At 42.3% G+C, this 20,637-nt stretch overlaps 1 protein-coding gene across 1 annotated transcript in view; it reads right to left on the reverse strand.

The window, feature by feature from the left end:
• Syne1 (spectrin repeat containing nuclear envelope protein 1) overlaps nucleotides 1-20,637 on the reverse strand; it is a 471,659-nt gene that overhangs the window by 261,380 nt on the left and 189,642 nt on the right. The window contains exons 40-48 of the mRNA XM_075949874.1: nucleotides 20,080-20,233; nucleotides 17,417-18,045; nucleotides 14,719-14,898; nucleotides 11,769-11,919; nucleotides 11,258-11,416; nucleotides 10,001-10,183; nucleotides 5,579-5,680; nucleotides 3,268-3,471; nucleotides 977-1,184 (exon numbers count right to left, since the gene is read on the reverse strand). Of these exons, the coding sequence (XP_075805989.1) occupies nucleotides 977-1,184; nucleotides 3,268-3,471; nucleotides 5,579-5,680; nucleotides 10,001-10,183; nucleotides 11,258-11,416; nucleotides 11,769-11,919; nucleotides 14,719-14,898; nucleotides 17,417-18,045; nucleotides 20,080-20,233 (1,970 nt within the window). The remainder of the gene's footprint in view (nucleotides 1-976; nucleotides 1,185-3,267; nucleotides 3,472-5,578; nucleotides 5,681-10,000; nucleotides 10,184-11,257; nucleotides 11,417-11,768; nucleotides 11,920-14,718; nucleotides 14,899-17,416; nucleotides 18,046-20,079; nucleotides 20,234-20,637) is intronic.

The raw sequence follows: 20,637 nt of genomic DNA on the forward strand, positions 1-20,637 counted from the left end.
ATATTCCGTCTGTGTGTGTATGCCTGCAGGCCAGAAGAGGGCACCAGACCTCATTACAGATGGTTGTGAGCCACCATGTGGTTGCTGGGGATTGAACTCAGGACCTCTGGAAGAGCAGGCAATGCTCCTAACCGCTGAGCCATCTCTCCAGCCCTTGCATGTGCTTTTCTGTGCATGTGTGTGGAGGCCAGAAGTTACATCAGGTGTCTTCCTCTGTTTCCATCCCTCTTTATTTGCTGAGATAGGGTCTTTCACTGACCTGGGGTTCAGGATTCGGTCAGACTTGTTGGCTAGTGCCCTGAAGGTGTTTAGCCATCTCTGCCTTCCCAGCACTAGGAATACAGATATATGCCATCAGAGACAGCTTTTTGTGTACGTGCAGGGGATCCAGACTCAGCTCCCCATGCTTCAACAGCAAGCTGCTTACCCATAAACCCTCTCTCAATCCCTTAAAGAAAGATTTCCTTTATTGTCACTTCCTTGTTTTACTACTTTGACTTAGAAAGCCACTATGCCCCCACATCAGAGTGGAACAAAGATTCTCAGAATAGAGACGGGGAGAGGGAATTTTCTGGACCATATGGCTTCCATTGTTACGGCCTCTCCCAACATCCATGTTTACAGCAATGACTCATCCTAGCACGAAAAAGTGTCCTTAGCTATTTTGGTAGCGGTTGCTGACCTCTTGAACAGAGGTAGTTCTTCATGTGCATAAGCTCTTATATGGAAGATCCAGGTTAAGGTCAGAATAATCAAGATGGGTAGACTCCTGTTCTCTCAAAGAGAATGGGAAAACATTCTTTGAGAGGCTAGAGCTGCTGGAACAGAACGGTTACTCAATCTCAGAGCATGAACGAATTTAAAACAATAATCAGACTTGAAGGTTTGCTCAAACTTTTACTGGCAGTTTCTGAATAGCCTTTGGTCCAAACAATCTCTCATAAGCAGTGATTCAGACTAAAGCCCTTCAACTCACCACTGAAGTGTTTTTCCAGAGACTCCTGCATGCTGGCCTGGGTTTGGGAGCATAGCTGGCTTGTGGCTTCATGTTTCTTTATTAATCCAGTCATTGCCCTGCCCAGGCTCTCCAACTCCACAGAGTGGTACTTCCGGCACAGACCGTTGAGATTTTCTTGGGTGGAGCTGATGTTCTTTTGTTGACTTTGAAGTTCTTTTTGTATGTCCTAGGTGGTAAAAGCGCACTGTGAATACACTCTGTAGGACGCTTATTCCATTCAAGAAAAATAATATCATTATTTCACTCTGGTATTTTTTAAAATCTGAAATTAACAATGTAGAAACCTCCTCAGTTGTGTATATTCGTGGGTGGGATTTAAAAGAATCTTTAGCTTGGCAGTGGTGGCGCACACCTTTAACCCCAGCACTTGGGAGACAGAGGCAAGTGGATCTCAGTGAGTTTGAGGTCAACCTGGTCGACAAAGCAAGACAACTAGGACTGTTATATAGAAAACCCTGTCTTGGAAAACTGAAACAAACAAACAAAAACATCTTTTATATATGGTAAGGAGCTATACGCATGAAACCTTATCAGAATGATCACCTAAACAAGATATGTACAATGACAATACCGGTTGACATCTTAGCATGGATGAAGGGAATCTCATAAGGCCTCGTCCCTAGACAAAGAGCTACAGGGAGTTCATGACTGCTGAGATAGGGAGATTCAGTCTTCTCTAGGGTCAGGCTCCCTGATAGCTTATTCAGTACCAGTTGGTCAGCCCTAAACACATGTACATATGATTAATATTAAATGGACTCAGTAGGTTATACCCACACAACAATAATAATAATTTAAGAAGAGGTAGGTTATGAATTTGAGAGGAAGGGGGTGACATAGAAGGAGTAGAAGGGGGAAGGGTTGGGATAGTAATAATGTAAATACAATAAATACAATACTGAAGCATATATATAAACTATATATATATATATAGAGAGAGAGAGACAGAGACAGAGAGACAGAAAGAGACATATATAGTGTCTATCTTTTAGTGTGTGTGTGTGTGTGTGAGTGTCTGTTCATTCATGTATTTACAAGTATGCATGCACATGCATGTGGAACTCATAGGACAACTACCAGAAGCTTTCCATCTTGATTTTTTGAGACAGGGTATCTTATTGAACTAGAGTTTACCTTATTTATTTTTTTTTGAGACAAGGTCTCTCATTGGTCTGGAGGTCACCTTGTTTATTTGAGACAGGGTCTCTGGATGAACTGACTCAACTAGGCTGGCCAAGTCCCAAGGACTTACCTGCCTCCATCCACAGCACTAAGGTTACAATTTTGAATCAAATACACAGGTTTTTTTAGAGGTTAGTTTACATCCTCAGGCTTATCCAGCAAGCAGGTTACCAACTGAGCTATCTCCCAGTCCTGTATTGATGCTTTAATGAAGTATGCCAGTCCCACTTGGTAACAAACAGCTATTAGCAAGTGGTTAGAATCTGGGCACGCACATGCACACACGCACAATTTGTTTAAAGCTCTATGTCCTTATCTATAGCTTAGTATAAAGCTATGCTAAGGAAGAGCAGGGCCAGGGCTGGAGAAATAGCTCAGTGGTTAGTGTCCATTGCTGCTCTCTCAGAAAACCCAGTTTGGTTCCCAACACTCAGGTTGGGTGGCTCACAAAAACCTGTAACTCGTACTCCGAGCCCTCTTCTGTACTCTCTGGGTACCTGGATCACATGTGAATAAACACACACACACACACACACACACACACACACACACACGGAGAGAAAATGATCTTTTTCAAAAGAACAATGTTGAAAAGTCAATACAATTATACATACTGTACAAACACTTGAGCAGGGTTGTCATCTGTTAACATGAAGAAAGGATGTAAGATGATTTCCTTAGTTAAAGAAAATCACAACATTCTACAGATGAAAGCATTCAAATTATACACAAAGATAATTAAGTGATGATAAATCATTTGAGGCTCAAAAATTGATACAAAGTCAAACAGGCTTCTCACAGTCTTCACCCTTTTATAAAAAGATACACACACACACACACACACACACATGCACACATACACACATGTAACTGGCAGGCAGGGCCGACAGCAATGCATTCTATCAACTTTTTGCCCATCTTTCGCTTTTTTAATGCTTGCATTTACTTCTCATGCCACTAACTCTGCCGGGAGGCTGAAAGCAGACATTATGTGTTCATCACAGTCACAAAATGGGAGAAAATTTTAGACTTCAAGTAGAAACACAGAAGGTTAGTTTTGGACTTACCTTGACTTTCTTCAGCCCTTCGCAAGTCCCAGTTTGGGCACACCTGGCCAGCGATTCCTCCACATTGATCAGCCACGTTGTTATGTCCTTGACAAACCTCTCCACTTGGGTACTCTGAGCCGTGAAATCCTTCAGGGTTCCCTTTGCTTCCTCGGTGGTTTCTTTGGCGTGCTCCAGCTTCTGCCGTAAGTCTGCTTCTATAAACTGATTATAAAGCAAGAGTTTGTGAAAGTCTGGGAGGACCAAAAACACACTCACCCGCCTGGAATTCTGTTTACGCGGAACTCCATCGAGAACACATTAGGCTCACCATGGAAGCCTCTCCAGTACTAATAGCTTTTCCCAGGATGGAAAACCAGCGAGTGTGGGCTGCCAAACACATTGAGTGACGGCAAAGAGCAGGGCTGCAGTTACTCTGGACTTCAATAGAGTGTGGTTTGGATGGGGGTTCCAGGGAAGGGAAGAGTACATCCTAAAAGCGAAGCTGGACCAAAAGTCTGCTGTTAATTCTCCACAAGGAACAGTCACACAGGCCTGCCTGCATGTGATTGGAGGAATCCCGCCATAAGGTTTAATGGTGAACCGATTTTATCTCGTAAGATTGCAGTAGGGTTATTTTCTTTCTTCTCCTAAGATGAGGTATTTCAGGAAAGCTGAGTTTTGTGGCTTCCAAGTTAATAAAGGGAATTACAACTACTCTAAACTGAAAAAGGTCTTAATCCCACATCTCAATGATCAGTGCAGTTTGGCAAAATCATCAAACATAAAGGTTTGATGTCTTTTCTTAACTCCTGGATCAGAGCAGCTTTAAGCAAGGAGCTAAGAGCCTCCTTTCTTCTTGCGTTGTCATGCTTCTATTCCTGCTTGGCACAGCTGTAGGATCCACAAGCCTGGGTGGGAGGGAGGTGAGTGAGGTATTCTGAACTGAAGACTCACGGGTGAGTGTGAGCTGCCTCTCATAACCTCACTTCTCTAGGTTTATGGGTCCTCTTAGGAGGGAGATGCCCTCACTGCTGGACCCCAGCTGAAATCCCTCGATGAACCTGTACGTTCTATACTGCCTCTTTATTCTGTCTTTTCTATGCCCAAGGCATCTCTGCGTCCATCCCCTGGAGAGAGTCTTTAGACAACTTAGCTGCCCTCACGCAGTGGGGTCAAAGAGCGGTCTCTTCCTTTACTCATAACTTTCAGGCTGAGACCACATAATGGTACTCACCCCATTCCCCCACTTTGCCCACCTCATCTGCTGCCGAGATGCAGGTTACCCGTGCAAGCATTTACTCTTTGGCAAATACATCAGAAATCAGCCAGCCTGCCTGGCAGGGGCTTAGAAACCAGATGTCGGTGGCTGCCAACTGTAGGGCACAAATGAAGCTGCCTCCCTGAACACTGTCACCGAAATTCTTCTACCTATCCTAGGGGACAGTAAAGACATCTGACATGTCTTCCTTGGGGTGGGGGATGAGTAGGGTGAAAGAGGAGAGATACACAAGAGCTCACACCCCAAAGCCTTGCTCCAGCCTCGCTCTGCAATAGCTTATCGCCCTCTGCTGTCCCAAATATATGTGATAGTAAACATCATCCCTTCTTCTCAGCTGTGACGATGACTGCTACTTCCTTGGCTTCCTATGAAGCATCCAGCACTCCCATCCATGCCTGGGATCAGCACCATGCATAGCTAAGTCAGTTAGAGAGAATCAAGGACAATGAGGAGGGGAAAAAAAACCATGAACACCTTGAAAAGAAAGAGTCTTCAACCAGGAGCTGGCAAGGTGTCAGTCAAAGCATACCAACCACACTGAGTGCTTCTAGGGCTCAGGCATGAGGGAAGCCCAGGTTCCCTGTCCAACCCAGTTACTTCCTGATCTTCTTCATGGTTCCTGGGACTGGAACCATCGACAGGGCCGTGAACAGACATTGGCAATCCTAGCCCTGTCCTCTAGCCCAGTTATGGTGTAAACGAGTTAGCACATTATTAGTAAGAACACGTATTCATTGGGGGGGGGGGTCTATTCCTGTCTAAACATAAAATGCACCAAGAAACAATCAGGCTGTTAATGCATCCACAATTCTGTAAGGAAAAAAGAACTACCCTTATGATATTTGGAATGCAAATATGCAACAAATATTGACACAAATAATTTTACTGATGCTAATGTTTAACCCCTGTATATGTTGGCTAAGAATTATGGTAATACAGACATATACACACATGTACAGGTACACACACACATATTCATTTTGTATTTTGGAAGTGAAGATGTGATTGGCTGTTACGTGGTATTTACTACAAAAATCATCTTTTGCTTACCTGAAGGTCTGTGGGTGTTTCTGGATTTTTCGTTAGTTCTTTAAGGTCGTTGATTTTGGAATGCAGTTCTTCCAATTTCAAGGCTTTGTTTTTAACTTCAGACTATGAAAGTAAAGACATAGGGGAAAGGCATCATGAATCCGAAGACCAACAGACTACACTTGGCATCGCATGCGGAGAGCTAACGGTCATGACGCCATCTTGAAGCAGTATTTAGAAGATCTGCTCAGCATATTCACTAGTGTGGAAACTGTTACCATTAAAGTTCACTCTGAATAAGAGGGTATGTGGGAATCTCTCTCTCTCTTCTCACCCTCTTTTATTGGAATAAAATCCCTGGAAAATATGAAACACTGACCAAAAGCATTGAGTCAGTGAAAATGTCCACTAGGCTGCCATTTATTCATTAGCTGTGTTATTATTAGTTACTATGGCAACACTGAAGTCTTACAGAAGCAAGCTAAAACAAATGCACACCAGGACTGCTCAGCGACTATCAACAGCACACAGAAGGCACGCTTCAAATAAATATTTAGAAGGCCTTGAAGCAGAAATAATTTTGGCATTTGCTATTTTATCTACCCCTCCCCCTTTCAATCAACAATTAACATACAAACAAATACCAAACCAAGAATCATTATTGAGCAAAGATGCTTATAAACTTCAACAGTTATGAATCACCAAAGAATGTTTAATACGAGAGCTCTCTCAGCTTGAGAAACAGAATCTAGTGCTTTGGGACAACAGAATTTCCAATGGCTTGAGCTCAGAAAGCAATTTATTGTACAATATAGAACTCACTCCGGGCTTGGTGGCTTTTTACAGAACAAGCTGGGTGTTTAGGGAACTCACCTGCTGACCCACACTCACTTAGACCATGGTATGAAGAAAGGGCTGGCAGCAGGAAGGGCAGAGCCAGGTTCTGGGTTGGTTCCAGGGCACTGATTTAGTAACCGATGTATCACAGGGTCAGCAACAAAAAGTCCATCTCTGGGAAACTGAACCTTGCCACACCATATAAGGGTTTGAGGCACAGAGATAGCCAAGTTTCTGCAGTCAGCACAAGAAGGCTGATTTGACAACAGCCTGTCCTATGAGAACTCCTGCTGCAGTATTTACCGTCACTGCAGGTTCCAAGCATGGTGTCACCATCCTTGTGGAGCAGGAAGACACACCATAGAATAGCACAGCATTGCATGGCATGCCCTGTGTCTGCTGCCGATGTATCAGGCATCAAGAATTCAAGGGTTTAGTGCATACTAAGGTGTATAGTAATAACTAGTCAACGATAGTTTTTTTGCAATATGGTCTTGCTACGTGACTAAATTACTCTCTAATCTGCAGCCATCATTCTACCTCAGCCTCCCAAGTGCTAAGACGATAACTTTGTGCCATCATCTGACAAAGAAAGATAAATTTTGAGTATGCACTAAATTTATTTTTATCAAATTTATTTAACTGTAAATTTATTACAATTAGACTTTTTAAAGACTTGTTTTGCCTATGCATGTGAGTGTGTAGTGTGTGCATGCCTACTGCCCACAAAGGCCAAAAGAAGGTACTTGTTCTGCAGGAACTGGAGGCCATATCAACATGGGTGTTAGGAATTGATCTAAGGTCTTCTGCAAGAGCGATATACACTCTTACCACTAAGGCACGATTCCTGTTATTCGATTTTTTCTTTTCTTTTTTAAAATTTGTCTTTTATTTTATGGTAAGGGTGTTTTGTCTGCATGTATGTCTGTGCACCACAGGCATCCTTGGTTTCTTCAGAGGCCAAAAGAGGGTATCACATCCCCTGGAACTGCTACAGATGGTTGTGATCACCATGTGAATAACGGGAATTGAACCCAGGTTCTCTGGAAGAGCACTTAATGCTTTTAACCACCAAGAAAACTCTCCAGCCCACAATTAGCTTTTCCTTATATGCATTTAATTCTGGATAACACAGTTTCTAACAATCACCCTTTGTGAGCCTGAATACCCGACTCCAGGACAGAACACTCTCCAAGTTGTAATACTAATTTTAACATCAGTAGTAACAACTAAAAAGGACCTTGGGATTCTTCACTATGTCTGAATGTTTAGTCTGTATAGTTTTCTTGAGTTCTGATAGTTTTTTTTTTGTTGTTTTTTGTTTTTCGAGACAGGGTTTCTCTGTGGCTTTGGAGCCTGTCCTGGAACTAGCTCTGTAGACCACGCTGGTCTCGAACTCACAGAGATCCGCCTACCTCTGCCTCCCGAGTGCTGGGATTAAAGGCGTGCGCCACCATCGCCCGGTGAGTTCTGATACTTTTAGACATTGAAATTATATTACAAGAGCGCTCAAAAACTATTAGAGTCTGAGATTGCCCAGTAACATAGGCAGCACAATTAAACCAGACTACAGTTGTTACCTGTCAGGTTCTTTGTATGTGCCAGGTGTGGGGTGTAGGGGATGGGGGCTGTGGGGTACCAGACTGCAGAATGTGAATAGGATCCTCCCTCCCAAAATGACAATCAATTACATGCCTTTTGAAACAGCTCTCTCTCTTTAACCTGTCTAATTTCTAATCATGTCCCTATTATTGCTATATGGTTTTTCAATTGTGTGTAATATGCATTCACATGTGTATGTGTGCAGGCACATGTGAAAGTCTGTGCATTGTGTGCAAAGGCCAGAGGTCAGCATTGAGTATATTCCTTGATTGCTCTCCACCTTATAAATTGAGGCAGGGTCTCTCACTTGAACCCAGAACTCATTGTTTTGGGGAGTCTGGCTAGTGAATTTGCTCTGAGGATCTCCTGCCACTGATTCTTGGATATAGGATCATAGGCAGACCACCACACACACAGAACACATGAGAGCTCTGGGGATCTAAGACCAGAGCTCTCATGAATACACCACAAATGCTTTATCTGTCATAAACACCGTGACCAAAAGCAACTTGGGGAGGAAGACTTGGTTTGGCTTATACTTCTGTGTCAGCATCCATCACTGAGGGAAATCAGGGCAGAAACTCAAGAAAAGGAGGCAAGAACCATGGACAAAGGCTTCTCATAGGTTTGTCCCTGTGTCGTGTTCTACTTGCTCGTTCATACAACCCACCTGCCTAGGGATGGTCCCTCCTACATAAATCATTAATCAAAAAATGCCCTAGAGGCTAATCTGGAGGTAATTTCTCAGTTGGGGGGGTCCCTCTTCCCAGATGGCTCTAGTCTGTATCAGGTCACAAAAACAAAACAAACAACAACAACAACAATGACAACAAAAACTAACAAAAGCCCCCCAAACCTCCAAAGACAAAAAATTCCCAACTAACCGGCACAATGTTTGCTAAGAGTTTCATGGATGAATTTCAAAAACAAACACAATAAATAGGATTAAACGTAGTTTAGAATAAATAACCAACCAAGCACAATTTTTCAAAGCCTGGGTACTTTCTAACCATTAATATTCTTCTATTACCATAAATAAAATACAACACAAACCAAACATAACCCTGTTGTAGGAATTCCTACTGCCAGTAGCCTCTAAGTTACCCGCTCACTTGGGTGTGGCCTCTTATACTATATGTGCTGATGTAAAGTGTGCATCTGGCCACTTTTCCGGCTGCAGGATTTGATTGCTGTTCCCCATTCCAGTAGAGGATTGTGATCTGTAAGTCTACCCCTACATAAATAACCCTCTATCATTCTCAATTTTGAGCAAGTGTAGGATTTCTTTTAAGCATCCTTCTTTATAACCCCAGCTCAATGTAGATGTTTCTTTTCCGAATGAAGAAGAATAGGCACAAAATGTTACAAACACTCCCTGTTTGGGTTTCTCAAAGGAAAATACCATATTTACAGAATAATTGGAAACTTAATGTACTTTTCTTTTATATTAATGTTTGAAGTTCCTTAATAGGGGTTGAATAAAAACTGTCCCCATATGGTAACGTGTTGTAAGACTTGGTGGCCAGTTGGTGGCACTGTTTGGGAAGTATTAGGAGGGGAAGCCTTGCTGGAGGATGTATGTCTGTGGGGTGTGTATACCTTGGCCCCACTTTCGGATTTCTCCTTCTAATTCCCGTGTGAAGATGAACTGTGGTGGTTTGGCCTCACATTCCTGCTGCCGTGCTGTCTCAGCTAAGATGAACAGTATCCTTCTCGGAGCTATAAGACTGAATAAACCTTTTCTCTCCAAAGCTGATTTCTGGCAGGGATTTTATTACAGCAACAGAAGAGTGAGGAATATAAGCCCCAACTAAGAAATAATTATTAAAATTGCTTAGCTAGAGCCTAACAAATTTTTAAAAGCAATAGTTGAAGTTAGGTGACTTTTGCCTTATTCCTCCGTGTCTTTGAAAAGCAGAATGGACGTAGGAACACCCATTTTTCTCTCTCTCTTCTTCCCTATAGAGGCATGCCCTACCTCCACTTGTACGTATTGTCATTTACCTCAAATTCTTTCAGGAATTCTTCAGCTCTGAGGCTGTTGTTCAGGTCACCGATATTTTCAGCCAGTTGTGGAAGAGAGCTGTTGGACCATCCTTCAATCTCATCTTTACTTGAGAGGACATCATCCCAGATGGACAGGCTTACCCTTAATCTGTCCATGTTTTCTTCAATTCTCTCTGATACCTGAGAAAGGAAGCAGGCGCCAGCTCATCAAAATATGAAGTTCTTGAATCCTTACTCCCCCACCAATGCTTTCATGATAAGAAAAATTATATTCTGACAAAATTTCAAAAAATTATTGTACATTTATTAGCATACCTTAAATGCCAACCAATATGTAGACTAACTTCATCAATGGGAGAGTTGTTTGAGTTTTGAGACATTCACTTTTCATTCATAAGTTGGGGTATAAATGACAAAGGGTATGTTAGAATGCACAGAAGTGTCACTCACTGGATAAGACTCTACAGGACTGAGGTCCATATAGGATGGCATCATATTTTTTATTTTCTTTATTTAAAACTTATTTTCTGTGTACAGGTGTTTTGTACTTGTATGTATATGCACTACATGTGTGCAGTGCCTAAATAGGCCAGAAAGGGTCATCGCATCTCCTGGGGCTTGGGTTACAGACGGCTGGGGGCTGTTCTGTGAGTGCTGAGGAGCAAACTCGGACCTTCCACAAGAGCAGCCAGTGCTCTCTGCCTCTGAGTCATCTCTCCAGCCCTGTATTTATTTTCTAAGCACTTTTATTGGTAATGCTGTGGTATAGGGATGGACGTTAATTAGATTTGAGCATATCTGTGATACAGAAAACATTTAGGGTCTAGCCATGGAGCTAGTGAATGATGGTGTAAGAATTGAAAGTCAAAGTTCTAAAATACAAGCCTGATCTCTTCAGTGCAAGACTACAGCCTCCATACCCCAAATTCATATTTACTGCAATTTAATTTTCTATTATTAGAAAATTAATATGGATATGTTATCCAATTTTTATCCATAACACCAGCATTCTGAGAAGGGAAACGTTCTAAGTTGTGATTTGTCATGCTTGTAGTTATCAGATGGGGGACTCTGTCAGTAAGCTTTGTCAAGTAGCTCATGCATCTGTCTTCTCTCTCCAGCTATCATTTTTCTTCACTTTGGAGTTAACTCTGAAAACTGGAACCGGAGTTCCAATCTCTGGTTAATCCTCTGCCCATTTGCCTGAAAGAACCTGCATGTAGGCTGCGCACAGACTCCAGGGGGCGCTCTTACATCCAGCCACTTGTCCAGGGTGCTTTCCATGTCAGTCTTGACCAAGCTGAAATCTCCGCTGTGGACTTTTTTCAGCTCAGATAGCAAGTGTTTGCCTTTGCTGGTAAAACTGTCCAGCTCTTTCTGTTTAGAATTCATTTCGTTCCTGGCAGTTTCATGCTGTGGACATAAACGTTTCCTTAATTAGTTAAACAGCCAGTGATGAGGGTTTAGAAACATTAGCCCTCTAAGAGATGTATTTTGCTCAACTTTATGAAGAAACTAATGGTAATATGTGAACGTGTATATATACACACAGCTGAGATATACATAAATACAGATATACATTACATATATAAATATATAATTTTCTTAAATTAAAATTTTCTAAAAAACTAGCATTTTTAGAAAAAGAGTTGAACTGCCAACAGGAATTATCCACATCTAGATGTCAAACAGGAACAATTGTGCAGAGGGGAAAATGCATGGATGAACACTGAAGACCACTTAAATAATTGTGCTTGCATTTTACCTTGGCAAAGACCCACTTCAGGTCCTCCTGGTCCTTCACAGTAGCTCTCATGGCAATGACATTGCTAGCACTTTCCAGAACTTTACACACAGCTGACTTCAAATTCTGATACTCTCTTATTAAGTCAATAAGCCCACAGCACTGCCCCTGGCTGTAATGATTAAAGAAAATATCACTTATCACACATCAGGAAGGGACTGAGTTCTCTTGTATTAAACCTAATATATATCATTACACAAATGCATCCAGAGATGGGCGTGGGTACCAAGAGAAAGCCACGCTCTCCCCACTGAGATCAATACTGTTGTTAGTTTATTCTGCTAAATTCTACCTCCAGTCTCCTCTCCAACTCAATCTTACATGAGGCACCCAAATTGCAAGTTTTAAAGTGTTTTTTTTAAATGCTGCTTAGGTTATTTTTTGATTCTATAAGTCGAAGGGAAGGTGGGGGGAAAGAAACCAATAACAGATAAAACAAAATAGTGTTTGTGTGACATAGTTAAATTAAGGACTTCTGTTTAAAGTCATCATATAAACCAATCCTAATTTTCTTTCAAATGCCTTTGTGTATGATGCAATAGGGTCTGAGGCTCACTTTTTTAAAAGCAAATGAGTGGCCAAATGTCCCAGCATCATCCTTCCCTGAAGAGAGCCTCTTCATCAGCTTCTCATGTGAAACTGTCAACAATGAGTTGATTGTGTATGAATGAGTACATTTATCCATCTTATTTATTTCTGCTCCATTTAATTATTCTTCAGCTAAAATGGCACAGTGACCCAGGTAATGTGAGCCTTAGAATTCCTCCTTAGAAATAAAAGAAGATACAGTTATGCATTCCTGTTTGTATGTGCATGTGTGCGTGCGTGCGTGCGCGTGCGTGCATGCATGTAGGTAAGCCAGATTTTCATATCGGCTCTTTTTCTCAACCCATCTCTACATTACTTTTTGAGTCAGGCTCTCTCAAGGAACCTGGAGCTTGCCATTTTTTCCTGACTGATCGTCTAGCAAGCCTCAGAACCCTCCCGCCTCCACCTCCCTGCTGTTGAGACTGCAGCATACACTCAGCTTCATGTGGGTACTGGGCGGATGCTTTAAGTCAGGGCTCCATACTACAGTAAACACTATCCAATGAGCCATCTTCCCAGATCCACCTCCTCAAAAACAATGACTGATACTTAGTTATTTGTTTTTATATAGAAAATTTTGAATTGTTTGTCTATAATTTCTATAAAATTATGTAGAGATTCAGTCGGAGATTATACAGATATAAGGAACACTTCAACAAACACAGCCAATTTTAGTAAACATTTAATTAAAGAAGACACATACACACAGCTAAAGTGAACTATATACCTATCATTATCAATTCCTAGGCAAATGCAAATTAAAAACATGAGATGCTGCTATCTGTGTGTTAGAATGGTGACTGCTCAATCACATATGTAGAACTGGACAGTAGTCAGTGTGGGGAACAATGAATGCCTGCTGGAGATTTCCCCTGCATGGTCCAGATACTTTGTTGAATTGCTTATCGGTGTTTTATACATTTAAACATATACTTACCCAGCAAAGCAGTGAGATATAAAATCTTATGTAAAAACCATCAGAAGTGTGAATGCCCATAGAGGTTTAATATTTAATAATCTGAAAAAGACTCCATTTGTCCATCCATGAGTAACTATATTGCCTGTGGCACATCCATTCAATGGAATTCGTAGCCACATATTTTAAAAATGAACCATTCACATGCTGTGGAAATTACTTTAACTACGTACAGATGTGTTACTCTTGTTTATACTGCAGACTATTACTATAATGGTGTGAAGGTCTGTTGTATTTGTTTCTGCTACCTTTGCTAACCATGTAAGGATGTGTGTTTAACTATGTAAAGATGTTGTATTTGTTTCACCTTGCCTGCCTAAGGTACCTGTTTGCCCTAATAAAGATCTGAATGGGCCAATAGCTAGGCAGAGAAAGGAGAGGCAGGGCTGGAGGCAGGAGAGTAAGTAGGAGGAGAAATCTAGAATGAGGGAGAACAAGAGAAGAAGATAGAGAAGAGAACGAGGAGAAAGAGAGGGGCAGTCCTGGCACAAGAAGTCAGGCAGCCATCAGCCAGCTAGACACAAGAAGCAACGAAGGTAAGATATACAGAAGGAAGAAAGGGAAAAGCCTTGACGCAAAAGATAAATGGAGAGAAACAGGTTAAGTTATAAGAGCAAACAAGAAAGGAGCCTGAGCTAAGGCTGAGCATTCATGACTAATAATAAGTCTCTGTGTCATGATTTGGGAACTGGTTGGTGGCTCAAAAAGAAAAAGCCTGGTATATGTACACACACACACACACACACACACACACACACACACACACACACAGAGGGGGGCACAAGCAACATTCATTATATGCAATTAGGGAAAGAAGAGAAAGGACAGATGGAAAGTAAACCAGAGCTGCAGAGAACTGGAGCGAGGGACAGAGACGGACTCTGGTGAGACACGAGGGGGTTTCCCATTGTTGGAACTGATAGTGTGGAATTTGATAGCTGAGACTACTAAATGAGTTTGTCATAGAATTTCCTAGGAAAAAAGGGGGAACTTTACAGTAAAATGTGTACTTTCAAGTTAAAATTTAACTAACTCAATTACAGGTAATATAACCAAACAAGTTTAAAATTCTAATTGTAGCATCCCACAATGATGGCTAATTACTGCTTTCAGGGAATCTTTTTTTAAAAAAACAAAAACAAAAACAAAAACATTAACTTCACATGCATTGGCATACCAAGAGAGCAACTTTAAACACGGTTCTGGAATATTGCAGTTTTAGTGTTACTAGCAGGGCCTAGAATACCCAGGGCGATTTAACCGTTCGCCACATCTTCAGAAAGCAACAGATAACTTGCAGTGTTACAAACCGAGGTGGAAACTTTGACAAGTTCCGGAGAGACTTACTTTTCATGAATTAGTCTTTTAGTGTCCTCCCAGGTAGCTTCTAAGCGGTTTATCTCCCTGTCCACTTCAGGGGCAAAAGCCACGTCCTTCTGGGCGATTTGTTTTGCTTTGTCTTTCAGCCAACAGAGCTCATGCTCTCGGGAGTTTAATTCATCCTCTAGCTGGTTGAAAACTCGTAACCTGTAAACCCAAATGTTAGTTCAGTGCTAAACTATCAATACTTCCTCTCTCCAACTCTGTGACCTCAGACAGCACACATTAACACAGCTAGCAAAACTCTCAACTCAGCAATTAAATTAATGCCTATTAACGGAGGGAGAAACCTTAAAATATAATTTTGCAAAATGACCATAGATCACAAAACACTGAAAGTCACCTTTACTCTTTATGTGCAATGTTTTATTGAACTTTTATCTTCTCCTCTGTTTGGTGGTAGTAGAGTCCTCAAAGAAGGCTAACGTTATAGGCCAAGTAGGTGAATTCTTCTGTTGCAAGGTTAGCATAGGAAATCTTTCTGAGCAATGGGGTCCAGGTCATAAATAATTATCCTTCAGTATTACAGTTTTTAAAGTCAAAAGAGCACCATCAAAGTTTTATGAAAAAAATCCACTATTAAAACCTAAATTACCTCCTTTAATAAAAGATTACTGTGAGAAAGCAATTCTGATTTTCTGTCCCCCAATGCATCATCATTTGCACATCTGTAATATGTGTCCCTCTAGGAGGCCACCGACTCGTCCACGCATTCTGGTGTTGTGCTGTAGTGTATAATACACATCTGTTCCCAAGGTGGCTGCAGGCGGATGTCCCTGTTCTCCACACCTGGCAAATGCAGGTGCGAAGTGCCTACAGCAAGCAGTACAGGGAGTTAGCCATATATCCAAGACTGGGTAAATCCAGAAGTTTATTGTAACCTTTTCTCAGCTAATGTGTGCTTTTGAGTGGATTAGAGAAGTTGACAGGGCTCTTGAGCCCAGCTTGGGCCTTCATCTCCAGCAGCTTGAGGATCCCCCATCTGCTCGGCCTGAGCTGGCCAGAGTGGATCAGCGCTCTTTTGCATTCCCAATGCTTCTGGTAGCTTCTGGGAGGAGCTACAGGGAGCAGTTCTGTGCCTCTTTACTTGGAAATTTAGTTTAACTTTGTCAAACCTTAGTCTTCCTTGCTAATTTATTGTTAAATTCATCCGATATCATAACAGATGAATAATAAGAGGCCTCTTGTAGTTCTGATGTAAACCACATTTCAGTCTCGGATTCCTGTCTGTCCTGATTAGAACTGGATGAGCGACCATGGTCTTGGCAGAGACAATGATGCTCATCAACTATGGACGTTGGTGTAAGTGCACTGCAAAGTTTCTCCGCCTTCAAAGCTGAAGACTGAACTCAATCTCTTAAATAGGGACAAGATTCTATTCATAAAGTAAAAGAAGATTGTACTGGATGAAAATTCATTTATAGATGAAAGTCACTTCCAAATTTACTAAAGGAACTACCCCCTGGCTCCTTTGCTTTTTCGCTGAACACTCCCGGGAAAGCCCCAACTTCACTCACACCTTCTTGTCTGTCTCCTGCTTTCCTCTAGACAAAGAGTTACAAACAGCTGTGGAGAACCACTTGGCCAAGTTGACTGACGTCACTTTCAATGAGTGAATACGGACTTCAGAGGACCACCTGCCTCTCTGCTAAACTGCTCTTAGCATGGGAGGACCAATGTCTCCATTCCCTCCCCTCTGCCATTTGTCTCCTACTAAACAATGAGCTTGCTCCAGGCCTTATTGAAGCACTGGTAACACACCTCTTCAGGGAGGAGCCTGCTGATCCATTCGTCCCTAGAACCACACATTTATACGAATCTCTGCTCACATTCTTTAATTTTAAAAAAGATTTATTTTTATCTTATATGTATGTGTGAGCACTTGCACCCTTGTATCCTACCATGTGCGTGTCTGGTGACCACAGAGGCCAGAAGAGGGCATCACGGGAACTGGAATCAGAGTTGTGGATGGTTATGTGGCATCATGGGAGTGCTGGGAACCAAACCCCGGTCCTCTGCAGGAGCAGATGATCTTAACTGCTAGGTCATCTCTCCAGCCCCTCTGCCTGAATTCTTGATAGGAAGAAATTGCTTGTAATAGATAATAGGATAGGCAAGCGGTGGTGGCACAGGCCTTTAATCCCAGCACTTGGACAACAGAGGCAGGTGGATCTCTGGGAGTTTGAGGCCAGCCTGGTCTACCAAGCAATTTTCAGTACACTTAAAGATACACAGAGGAACCCTGCCTGGGGAAAAAAAAACAAGACAAAACAAATCACCCCCAAAATAAATAAATAAATAAACAAACAAACATATAAATAAATACATAAATAAATGAAAACAAAACAACAAACAACAACCACTAGATAATAGGATGTTCCATCCTCATGTAGGTAAGGTCTCAGAGTGTCCATACATACACTGTCATTACAAAGGTCCTTAAGGAAATCAAAGATAAATTAACAATTCCCAAGTGTCACATTTACCTTCAAGGGAAGTAGGGAGGTATGGGGGAGAGGAGAGAGGATGTGGTTGACACAGAGAAACAGACAGAGACAGCAAGAAGAGACAGTTGCCCACGCGGGGCACTATGAACTCTTGGTATGAAAATGAATTCCCGAGCAAACAGAAAGCAGAAGAGACTGGCATCTGCCAGGTTTCTGACCTGTGCTGAAGAGCCTGGCGGGTGGGCTCTTTTAAGCGCTCCTGGTCAGTCCTTTCTTCGATGTCTTCAATGCTTCTCAGCAGCTCCTCTTTCTGGTCTTGGAAAGCCTTTTTCAATACTGCCAGGGCATCTGCTTCACTCTGCTTGGTTCCCAGAAGGTTCTGGATCTTCTCCACTTCTGAAGAGAGCTGGTCAGTGGTGGCTCTGCAGGAAGTCCTCTGCTCCGGGCTCCCACCCTTCAGGTGGTACTGGGCTTTGGTCAGGACGCCATCAAGACTGATGGCGCTGGGCTCTAATGCCTTCACGTCTTCAATAGCATCATCAAGGTCTTTCTTTAGAAACTCTGACTGCTTCTTACTCATGCTTTTGGTGGCTTGCACTGTTTGCCTGAGCTGGTGGAGACGAGTGGATGCCGAAGCATGGTTCTGGAGGAACTCTGCGAGCTGTGTCAGAGCCAGCTTCCGCCTCTCCACTACCTGGTTGGCCTCCTCAAAGAGCTGGAAACAATCATCAACCTTGATCTGGAGCGGGTGAAGGTCCTCAGCTCGTCCCAGAGACCGCAGCTTTGCCAAGTGACCTTGCAGACTCTCTGCTTCGCCCCTCTTCTTCTCTATTTCTGCGGCATGGTCCTGGAAGGGAGGAGAGTCTTTGGTTCTCAGACATGCCACAGTTATTACTTGATAAACAATAGGGTTTGCGATCTCGAGGTAGATAGCATATGTGATGGAATGCCTATCATTTATTTATTTATTCTTTATTTATAGTTCTGTGTATGTGTGACTTGGCTTGAAGAGGCTAGAGGTCAACACTGACTGTCTTCTTCAGTTGCTGACCCCTTCATGGTCTGTCAGTGCTTGATTGGGTGAGACTGGCTGGCTAGGAAGCCTTAGGGATCATCTTCTCGCTGCCTCCTGGAACTAGGACTAAAGGCACATGCTACTGTGTCTGAAATTTTCACATGAGTGATGGAGATAAAACTTTTGCCCTTGAACTTCCATGGTATTTTACTGACTAAGCCCTATTGTTGGCCTTTAGCTCAGCAGTTGGAATTCATCCACAGGACGCCGAAGAGATGGCTCATTGGTTAAAACCAATTCCTCTCTTTTCAAAGGACTCACAATTGTCTATGATTCCACCTCCAATAAATACAATGGCCTCCACTGGCCACTGTGGGCAGCTATATTCATATGTACAACCTCAGTTACACACAAATATCACACACATTTTAATATATGCATAATTAAAAACAATAAAATAAAATATTTTAAAGTTATCTATAGCAATGCTTTCAGAATCATGTTTAAAATCCAACAGAAGATTGTCATCAATTTTAGCCCAGTTTCCACCACAGAGTGCTGTGGGACATTGGTCTTTTATCCTGTCACTTGCATTATTTTTAATGGTGATTGGCCAGTAGCAAGACAGGAAGTATAGGTAGGGCAAAGAGGCAGTAAATAGAGGCAGGACAATGAGAATTCTGGGAAGAGGGAAGTCTGCAGTTGTCACCCATACAGCAGAGGAAGCCAGACACAGAGCAAGCAAGATGTGATTGACTCGCTGAAAAAGGTACCAAGACACATGGCTAACACAGACAAGAATTATGGGCTAATGTAAACTATAAGACTCCTTGAGCTAATGGGCCAATCAGTTTATAATTAATGTAGACCTCTGTGTGATTCTCTGGGACTTAATGACTGCGGAAACCAGGTGGGACAGGAAACCACAGTCAACAACAGAGAAACCATTACTTGCTTTAATCTTGACCATGTTGGCTTTAGATAGTCTTCAGCCTGACAATTAAACCACTTCTTCTCACTCCAGACAGCTGGTCTCCTTGTACTTAAAGGTTTTCCTCTAGAAAGCCTGCCCACAGAAGTCAGTTCTCACTTCACCTTTGAGAAGTCAGTCTATTCAAAGACTCTGACTTGGGTCAGCTGACCAACCTGAGAGTCATCCCTCTGAAGCACCTAGTCAGAAAGTACCACTTCTCTGGCAGGCTCCTTGGAGTGCTATGGACTTTCTCTATCAGCTGCAAAACTGTCTCCTGTGCTGGAGACTGTAAGGTTTACTTTTCCTTTCTTAGCGGGGGCATACAAAGCCAGCGTAGAATAAAGACTTAGCAACTGTTAAATGTTTTATATGGATTCTATATAGAAACTCTAGCATCTCAATACTTGATCAATATCTGACTTTGGATGTTAATACACCAAAATAGGCATTGTTCATAGGTTACAAATAAGGAAAATATCAATAATTCATTAATTTAGAGCCATATTTATATAAAGTAGTTAATTCAGAGAAAAATGAGCTGCAGAGACAGTGGAATTTGTATCAGTTTTTGGTTTTGGACCAAAATAAAATAGAAAAATCAAAAATGGAAATTCTTAACATTTTATGCTCTAAATTATAGTTGTTTAGTTGTTGTTGTTACTGTTGGGGTTACCCTGTTGTTTTATCTGAAATCTATCTGCCCAACACAGTGGCTGGGTCCATAAGTCCAATTATCAAGCCATTTTTCACACAAACACGAAAGCTAAATTGTTGCCATGTATATATTTTAGTGTGCTACCCCTTGAATTCAAGGGGCCTCTTTTCTGTTTCCAAATTCAAGGGGCCTCTTTTTTTCAACACGTCTGTTTCCATCTTGAGAGAATCCATTTTACCTTGTGCCGAGTGAGAGCCACTTGATGGTCCCTTAAGCTTATCTCTGAAGTCGCTTGCAGTTCGCTGAGAAAGTGCTTAATCCAGACAGAGAAGGAAAACAGCAGCTCATCAAAGCCCTGGTGCTCAGCCAGTACAGCCTGGAGGAAGTGCATCCTGCGGGGAGAGGGGCAGTAAGTGGTGGGCTGTGACCTGAATGCTTCCTCTGGAGCTTACTCCCCAAGCAAAATAAAATAGCTATACAGAGACAAGCCAGACCTCTAGGTATATTCAGACCCCCAAGCCCTGTCTTTCTCCTTGTCTTCCTGCTCTCGGGGAACCCCTGCCCACCCTGGTGGGTTGTTCTTCCTTCTCTCCCAAGCCCCATCTTTCTCCTGGTCTTCCTGCTCTCAGGGAACCCCTGCCCACCCTGGTGGGTTGCTCTTCCTTCTCTCCCAAGCCCCATCTTTCTCCTGGTCTTCCTGCTCTCGGGGAACCCCTGTCCACTGTGGTGGGTTGCTCTTCCTTCTCTCCCAAGCCCCATCTTTCTCCTGGTCTTCCTGCTCTCGGGGAACCCCTGT

This window comes from Microtus pennsylvanicus, chromosome 1 (genome assembly GCF_037038515.1).
Source record: "Microtus pennsylvanicus isolate mMicPen1 chromosome 1, mMicPen1.hap1, whole genome shotgun sequence".
Classification (NCBI taxonomy): domain Eukaryota; kingdom Metazoa; phylum Chordata; class Mammalia; order Rodentia; family Cricetidae; genus Microtus; species Microtus pennsylvanicus.